This window comes from Scophthalmus maximus, chromosome 12 (genome assembly GCF_022379125.1).
Source record: "Scophthalmus maximus strain ysfricsl-2021 chromosome 12, ASM2237912v1, whole genome shotgun sequence".
NCBI classification, from domain to species: domain Eukaryota; kingdom Metazoa; phylum Chordata; class Actinopteri; order Pleuronectiformes; family Scophthalmidae; genus Scophthalmus; species Scophthalmus maximus.
The window spans coordinates 8,727,501-8,737,500 of NC_061526.1; the positions used below are offsets into that span (position 1 = coordinate 8,727,501).

Below are 10,000 nucleotides of genomic sequence, written 5' to 3' on the forward strand. Positions count from 1 at the left end.
CAACGATCGGAATACGATCAGACAACGATCAGAATACGATCAGACTACGATCAGACTACGATCAGACAACGATCAGAATACGATCAGACAACGATCAGACTACGATCAGACTACGATCAGACTACGATCAGACTACGATCAGACAACGATCAGAATACGATCAGACTACGATCAGACAACGATCAGACTACGATCAGACTACGATCAGACTACGATCAGGATCAGACTACGATCAAGACTATGATCAGACTACGATCAGACAACGATCAGACTACGATCAGACTACGATCAGGATCAGACAACGATCAGACAACGATCAGACTACGATCAGAATACGATCAGACTACGAACAGGATCAGACTACGATCAGACTACGATCAGACTACGATCAGACAACGATCAGAATACGATCAGACTACGATCAGACTACGATCAGACAACGATCAGAATACGATCAGACAACGATCAGAATACGATCAGACTACGATCAGACTACGATCAGACAACGATCGGAATACGATCAGACAACGATCAGAATACGATCAGACTACGATCAGACTACGATCAGACAACGATCAGAATACGATCAGACAACGATCAGACTACGATCAGACTACGATCAGACTACGATCAGACTACGATCAGACAACGATCAGAATACGATCAGACTACGATCAGGATCAGACTACGATCAGACTACGATCAGGATCAGACTACGATCAGAATACGATCAGGATCAGACTACGATCAGACTACGATCAGGATCAGACTACGATCAGAATACGATCAAGACTATGATCAGACTACGATCAGACAACGATCAGACTACGATCAGACTACGAACAGGATCAGACAACGATCAGACAACGATCAGACTACGATCAGAATACGATCAGACTACGAACAGGATCAGACTACGATCAGACAACGATCAGACTACGATCAGGATCAGACTACGATCAAGACTACGATCAGACTACGATCAGACTACGATCAGACAACGATCAGACTACGATCAGACTACGATCAGACTACGATCAGACAACGATCAGACTACGATCAGACAACGATCAGACTACGATCAGACTACGATCAGACAACGATCAGACTACGAACAGGATCAGACTACGATCAGACAACGATCAGACTACGATCAGACAACGATCAGACTACGATCAGGATCAGACTACGATCAAGACTACGATCAGACTACGATCAGACAACGATCAGACTACGATCAGACTACGATCAAGACTACGATCAGACTACGATCAGACAACGATCAGACAACGATCAGACTACGATCAGACTACGATCAAGACTACGATCAGACTACGATCAGACAACGATCAGACTACGATCAGAATACGATCAGACTACGAACAGGATCAGACTACGATCAGACAACGATCAGACTACGATCAGACTACGATCAGACTACGATCAGGATCAGACTACGATCAGACTACGATCAGGATCAGACAACGATCAGACTACGATCAGACTACGATCAGACTACGATCAGACTACGAACAGGATCAGACTACGATCAGACAACGATCAGACTACGATCAGGATCAGACTACGATCAGACTACGATCAGACAACGATCAGACTACGATCAGACAACGATCAGAATACGAACAGGATCAGACTACGATCAGTCAACGATCAGACTACGATCAGACTACGATCAGGATCAGACTACGATCAGACAACGATCAGACTACGATCAGACTACGATCAGACTACGATCAGACAACGATCAGACTACGATCAGACAACGATCAGACTACGATCAGACTACGATCAGACTACGAACAGGATCAGACTACGATCAGACTACGATCAGACTACGATCAGACTACGAACAGGATCAGACTACGATCAGACAACGATCAGACTACGATCAGACAACGATCAGACTACGATCAGGATCAGACTACGATCAGACTACGATCAGACAACGATCAGACTACGATCAGACAACGATCAGAATACGATCAGGATCAGACTACGATCAGACAACGATCAGACTACGATCAGACTACGATCAGACAACGATCAGACTACGATCAGACAACGATCAGACTACGATCAGACTACGATCAGACTACGAACAGGATCAGACTACGATCAGACTACGATCAGAATACGATCAGGATCAGACTACGAACAGGATCAGAATACGATCAGGATCAGACTACGAACAGGATCAGAATACGATCAGGATCAGACTACGAACAGGATCAGAATACGATCAGGATCAGACTACGAACAGGATCAGACTACGATCAGACTACGATCAGAATACGATCAGGATCAGACTACGAACAGGATCAGACTACGATCAGGATCAGACTACGAACAGGATCAGACTACGATCAGACTACGATCAGAATACGATCAGGATCAGACTACGAACAGGATCAGAATACGATCAGGATCAGACTACGAACAGGATCAGACTACGATCAGACAACGATCAGACTACGATCAGACTACGATCAGACTACGAACAGGATCAGACTACGATCAGACTACGATCAGAATACGATCAGGATCAGACTACGAACAGGATCAGAATACGATCAGGATCAGACTACGAACAGGATCAGACTACGAACAGGATCAGACTACGATCAGGATCAGACTACGAACAGACTACGATCAGAATACGATCAGGATCAGACTACGATCAGGATCAGACTACGAACAGACTACGATCAGAATACGATCAGGATCAGACTACGAACAGGATCAGAATACGATCAGGATCAGACTACGAACAGGATCAGAATACGAACAGGATCAGACTACGATCAGGATCAGACTACGATCAGGATCAGACTAGGATACAGTTATGTATCATGGTGCAGATGTAGATTTCAAGATGGAGGAGTCCTCTTGACACAAATTAAATCAGTGTTGCTTGTCTGACGTGCAGCGATGAGGTGATCGATCATCCATCCTTCATTATGCTGCTCTCTCTCTCTCTTCCTCCTCTCCCTCTCTCTCCAGGTCTTGACTCAGCTGATCGTTACACCATCGGACCCCCGAGCGATGTTACTGCAGCATGTCTGCGTTCCGTGTGCGGAGAATTAAAAGCAGGGCGGCGGTTTCCCCTCAGGACTTTCAGTTCCACTCAATAAAACTACACTTATAGTGATAGAGAGTGTGTGTGTGTGTGTGTGTGTGTGTGTGTGTGTTGCCTCAGCACTAATAAACTCTAATGATCCATGTTAAACGGCAGCCCCTTAACTGTTCAAGGTGTTTGAGGTGGATGACACAGACGTTAAAGGTTCAGTTCGTGTAAAACCTCAGCATGAACCACAAGGTCTCGTCGGCTGCTCTCTGATTTTTATCAATATGTTTTATAATTCTTTTTTTATCGATAGAAACGTCAGCTCGACATCGATATACTCAATTATTTATGCGCTAAGTTACAGAGAAAGAAAAATGTTCTTTTTGGACACACAACAAGTCTTTGGCAGGAAAAAGAAAAAATAACTAATGTGAGGAAACGAATCACACGAAGTCACACACGGCGACGACCGACACACGTGAAGCTGCCGCTCACAATCATCTGTTCCACAGAGCGACACCAAAGTGAAAAATATCTCACAACGTTGAGGAAAGTGATGGAATTCAGTTTGACTCTTTTTGTTTGATTCTGCTGATTGGAAACAACGAACCAACCGACACGAGTGGAAACATAATAAAAGTAATAAAGTGTGTTTTCTTTCTTCCTGTACTCGAAGCCAATCACACCGTTTCCAGTCAGGGTTTTAAGCGCTCGGCATGATGGGTAACCGGAGGCGTGTGTGTGTGTGTGTGTGTGTGTGTGTGTGCAATTCGTCCATGACGAAAAAACCCAAAGTTAACTCGGCGTTACGTAACTGCCTCTCTCCCCAACTCCCCTAATCCCCCCTTTTCTCTCTCTCTCTCTCTCCCTCCGTCTCTTTCTGTTCAGTTCATCACAGTAAAAGGTTGATCGCTGGATCAATAACCATGGCAACCTCTACAGGGAGGAGAGAGAGTAGAAGAGGAGAGGAGAGGAGATGAGGAAGAGGAAGGATGGAGAGGAGAGGAGGAGAAGAGAGGAGAAGGAGGAGGAAGGATGGAGAGAAGAGGAGGAGAGGAGGAGGAGGAGGAGGAGGAGGAGGAAGGATGGAGAAGAGAGGAGGAGGAGAGGAGATGAGGAGGAGGGAAGAGGAGGAGAGAGGAAGGATGAGAGGAGAGGAGGAGAAGAGAGGAGGAGGAGGAGGAAGGATGGAGAGAAGAGGAGGAGAGGAGAGGAGGAGGAGGAGGAGGAAGGATAGAGAGGAGAGGAAATCCAGAGGTGGAGGGGAGGGAACTCAAAGACAGGAATAGGAAAGGAAACTAGAAGAGAGAAAAAGAAAGCAGAGAGAGGAAACTAGAGGAGAGGGAATGAAAAGATGAAAAGAGAGGGAAACTAGAGAACAGCAAAGGGAACGACTCTGGAGGAGACGAGAAAACAAGTACAGAGGAGAAGAAAGGAGAGTAGAAGAGAGGAGAGGAAACAAGGAAGGAGAAAAGGAAATGAGAAGAGGAGAGGGAACAAGAGAACAGGAGCAAACAAACGGAAAAGCAGAGGAAACAAGGAAGGATAAAAAAGAAAGAAGGAACAATAAGAAGATGAGAAGTGAGGAGTGACGACGAGTGGAGGAGGAGTTGTGGAAGTGAAGGAAACATGAAGGAATGAAAGGACGGAGGACACGTTGAAGGAGGAGCAGACGGAGGGAGGGAAGGAAGGAAAAGAACGAGAGGATGATGAAGGAGAAGACAGAGCCAGACAGGAGTGAGTGGAATAACGAAGATGTGTGTGTGTGAGAGAGGCGAGAGGAGGAACAATACAGGGAGAAATGAAAAGAGTAAAAACACAAAGAATGAGTTAATGAGCAAAAGAAGAGGAGAGAGAGAGAGAATACGGAGAAAGGCAAAAAGATGAAAGGCAGAGAGAAGGAGGAAGAAGGAAGGAGGAGAGAGAGGTGAGGGAGAGAGGGTGCAGTTTGTGGAGGGGTTATGTAACTGTTCATCAACTGTCTCCCGAGACACACACACACACACACACACACACACACACACACTCACACACTCACACACTCACACACACACACCTCCACACACACACTCACACACACACACACACCTCCACACACACACACACACAAACACACACACACACACACACACACACACTCACACACTCACACACACACACACACACACACTAGCACGCACGCACACACACACACACACACACACACAAACACACACACACACACACACGCACACACGCACACACACGAGAAGTGTCTAGAGAGGTCATTTCACATTTGAACGTGAGAGCGTTCAGCATCTCGGCCCCTCCTCCGTCGTTTGGCCACATGTTCTTCATATATCTCTTCCTCTTCATCACTTCATCCCTCTCCAGCTAACGCTAGCCCTGCAGCTAGCTCCTCACCAAACTGAGAGTGTCTCGTTAACCGCCGACAGATCTCTCTCCTCCTCCCTTCCGTCACGAACCCCTTATTCCTTCACAGACTCTCTCTCTCTCTCTCTCTCTCTCTCTCTCTCTCCTCGCTCTGCGTCTGAGAACGCGTCTCGTTCCTCCGCCGCCGTCCTCAGAACGCCACTGGCCGTCGTGAAAAGAAGCCACAACCACGTGGTTTTTTTTTCTCCTCCTTCTCAGCGTGTCACACTCAAAGGAGTCCCCGCCGCCCGAGCTGCAGCCAATTATACCTCCCGGCACGGTGTAGTCGCCGACGGCGGCGTTTCTCTCCCGGGTTCCTTTCCCGTGTCCGTGAGTCACACTGCAACGGAAGCATGGCGGATACGTAATTAGCGTCCTACTACAGTATCTGTGGCGCAGTGCGGCGACGAGGACCTGAACTTGTGACCGAGCCGTGGGATAATTAAGGAGAAAGTGATAGCAGGAGTTTATTTGGATCAGGGAAGACGATAACTTGCAGCTGGTTTTCCGCATATTTTTCATCCTTAAAAAATCTGATTAGGCAAAATGATTAGGCAACAAGAGTCAAACATTGACGGGTTCCATGGTCTCTAATATATATATATATATATATATATATATATATATATATAAAATGTATATAAAATATCCTGGTCAATGAGGAGACGGCGTTTAAGCTGCCTCGTGAATGATCTATTGAAAGCTTTTTTGCAAATAATAAAAATAATAAAAACTTCTCAATTTATATGCTAATGTCTACAGTCATCTGCCCCAGACATAGAAAATGTATTAAATCATCACCGTCGCTGCTACGCGAGGACAAGTAAGCACTCCTCATCCCATTCACCTCAGAGTTCCTCCCTACGACTTGGGAAGGACGCACTTCACTGCTCCGTCCTCCCTCCATCTTGACTTTTCACGCCCGGGACGTGAACTTCATCTTCATCTTATACGTCAGAATATCAGCATTGCCAACACTGTAGAATGATGAAATCCTTCCAAATGAATCACTTTTAGCTCACTAGCATGAAACGCTACACATATCCACAGATGAATAAGGCATTCAAAAACACCTTCCTGACATTTAGTCTGTGTTCACCATGTTAGCTTTTTAGCCGCGTGAACACATGATGCGGATGACAGCTGGATAGAGCAGCTAGCATGTGAGCACACAACGCTATTTTACATTCTATAACTTAGCGTAAGTGTAGCCGACACGGTTAGCATGTCAACATGATCAGAATCGAGCAGCGAAATATGTAAACAAAAGCTTATTAGTGTGTCATATTAACAGGTGTTAGCATGTCGTTGCTGCCATTTTGCTCGAAATGTTAGCTTGTTAGCATGTAACACTCTGCATGCTAGCATCAATTAAATGGCCGCATTATTAAGACTGCAACGAAAATAACAGTTTGTCCGATATCTGTCTTTTGAATTTACAAAAAAGATGCAGAATGTTAATATCCATCAGGCCAATTAAGGTTTAAGAACACAACCAAAACTTTTGATACTGAAGCTGTATCAAAACATTGACATATTTGACAATACCCAGTCCACGTCAGTTGAACTCGAGGGTGTTATGAGGATGACATAATTAATTCAGACTTTCTTTTTATTTTCTAACAGCTGTGATATTCTCTACTTGGGGCGGTAAAACATGTCACCACGCCGTCTTACACTCCCTCCACCGCATCCACTCTCCTCAGATCTTTACCTTTTGTCACCTCTTGTACTCCAGAGGCTGGAAGCTGTTCACTCCTGCCACTTACGTCTCAACACACCGTCATCCCTCCCCTACTTCCCCTGCAGCGCTGCCCTCTCTCCCCTGCCGTCATGCGTCTGGCAGCTTCCCTCTGTCTCCGAGAGCTGGAAGCAGCGGGGAGCAGACAGGCGGACGGACCGCGAGAGACGGAGATCGCCTCCGGGGAAGGGTGGGGGTGGGGGGGGGGGGTTCCTCCAATGCTGTTTTGTTCTCTAACTCCATCCCATCAAATCTCCATCTCATGCGCTCGCTTGATCCCTCTGCAGCCCCGCATTTGTCTCTTTCTGTCCCATGAAATCTCCTCATCCACTCAGTCCTGTTCTTTTCCTCCCTGTCTCGTTCATCCTCCCTTCTTCCCCTCCCTCCCTCGAACCTTACCCGCTCTCTCAACCTCCCTCTGCTTCCCTCACTCGCTCTGTTTCTCTTTCGTACATAACCCGTTCTTTCTCACTCTGCTGCGACAAGTCCCACGAGGACGGCGAGATGCGCTCGATTCCTAAAAGACTGTGTGTGTTGACAGGTATAAGTAGGTCAGAAGGTTCCAGTTCCATTATCCTGAAATTATTTGATTCCCTGTTTTCAAAAGAACGAGCCGTAGTCTGTATATAAAGATGTAATGACCACGACAGCTTCAACAAGTACACAAAGCTTCCCCCAAGACGGTTTCTGTCATTTCAGGTAGTTCTTATCAGACTGATGTATGTTCAAGTGTGAGTTTGCTTTGAATTAGTTATTCGATGCCATAACCGGGGGTGAAACCAAACGATTGACAGCTGAGACTGACTCTCGAATGGTCGGCTCAAATGGGGCCAAAGGCGCAGGATGGCATCGCCCGTATCCGAGGAACTTTGACTTCTTTATGTACAACGGGAGGAAGTGAAGACTTTTACGTCTATGGAATGATCCACAGAGCAACTGAAAAGCTAATCAACACAAACTGTGATGTTGCTTATGTGCTAAAATTAGCACGTTAGCAAGCTCAAGTATGTACCGCAAAGCACGTTAGCTTGTTCAGTGTATGATTCGTTGGCAAAAGAGTTTTTTTGCACTTGATAACCGACCTTGACACCAGCGAAGGGGCACCTCCATGAATACATATATGTACCGTGCTATAGTCACAGTTGTCAGCAACAAGCTCGTTTGAAATGTTGGCTTTCCCATAACCAAGAAAAAGAATCATGGTAAACATCGTATTCCGTGTGTCCAAACTGTCCAGGTCGAGCCCCCTACCTCTTTCTGGTGGTATTTGATGGCCAGCTTGAGCTTGGCCAGGTCATGACACTGCCGGGGGTCCAGTTCCTCGCTCTGGTCGTTGTCCCTGTGGTTCAGGATGGTCTCCAGCTCTCTGGAGCTCCTGGCCTGGTCCAGGAGGTCTTTGGCGAAGCGCTTGCACTGCTGGGACAACTCCTCGTACTCCTGACGGAACTCGTTCTCCACCTGAGAGCGAGGAAGAGATGACAGGTTTGCGAGGGCAGAAGAAAAACTTCTTCCAAAGTGTCCACAGCTTTGATTTTCACGGTTAGATACTGTCTCCGACATCAATTCTTCCGAAGCTCGCATTGTGGAGATTGTGGAAGAAGAGAGTTTCTCCTCTCGGTACCCAAGAAAGAACTTGGCCTGAAGGAACGGCTACAGAAATAATGATGAGCTGTGTGGCTCATTTTTTTCTGGTTGTAGTAATAGAACTTTTGGCCAGGAGAAAGCAAAAGCACGCTGTAAAACTTATAATAGCACTAGTAAAGGCAGCACTTGGGGCACAGTTGTAGCATGTAAATGATATTCTACAAAGGATTTAAGAGCCCATCAAGTTTAGGATGTGGCTTCCTTCCAATACAGTTCACTTGGGTGATCGGAGAAGACTGACGCTGCTCTGGAGGCTCCTGGTGCAGCAGTTTTTTTTCAACGTCTCATTTAATTTGACAGAACTGTTAATTCGGGAAATTAAAAACTGGCATGAATCCCGAGGCGGGATCGTCGGCGTCGCTTGCGGTGTGCGATCACGGGTCTCCGCGGTACCTTGCTGAGCTCCTTGAGCTCCCAGCCCAGCCGGAAGGCCGTGAGGATGGGGTCCTCGCTGGACAGCGCGATGAGGGACGGCGAGGCCAGAGCCTTGTAGATGTTGAGTCGAGACCGCGAATGCCGAAGGCTGTCCACCTGCGGAAGGACGCAGAGATAGATGAGGGAAAATTATCACAATATGTACCACGTAGGGATCTGCTTCGTCTTCTCGGGCGACAGAAGAGAACTCTCAGAAGTATAAAACCCGAGTTACAACGTCACATGACTTGTAGCCCGAGACCAAGAAGAATTCTGGGAGCTCATTTCATTTGCTCTGCAGGACTCACGGTCTGGATCTCCTCCATTGGGAAGTGATTTACAACCGGCAGAACGAGCATTTGACAAAAAGTACAAGATATTTTCAAAATTTCTCCCTCAAAAACAACAACACTGGTTCCACAGACATTGTGGAATCATCATCACAGACATCACAGACACATCTCCTCTCTGCTCTAGTCTGGCGCTCAACAGACGTCACTTGATTCGTCGCTCGGGCTGGTTGTAGGTCTGTCCAACTGCGTCCGTTGGTAACGTCCCTTGGAGGCTACTTGACTTAAGGCTCATGGTTTAAACCGATTGGATTATGGAGCAAAATAATGAGGAAGCAGCCCAAATAAAACTGATACACAAGTTTTTAACTGTACAGAGTTTGAAGGTAACAGATTGCGAGCACCGCTGGGGTC

The 10,000-nt window shown here is 46.5% G+C and overlaps 1 protein-coding gene across 2 annotated transcripts in view; it reads right to left on the minus strand.

The window, feature by feature from the left end:
• The window catches only part of trpc5a (transient receptor potential cation channel, subfamily C, member 5a), a 74,489-nt gene that overhangs the window by 30,754 nt on the left and 33,735 nt on the right, over positions 1-10,000 (minus strand). For both annotated transcript variants that reach the window (XM_047336226.1, XM_035605736.2), the window contains exons 7-8: positions 9,276-9,413; positions 8,490-8,696 (exon numbers count right to left, since the gene is read on the minus strand). In XM_047336226.1, the coding sequence (XP_047192182.1) occupies positions 8,490-8,696; positions 9,276-9,413 (345 nt within the window). The remainder of the gene's footprint in view (positions 1-8,489; positions 8,697-9,275; positions 9,414-10,000) is intronic.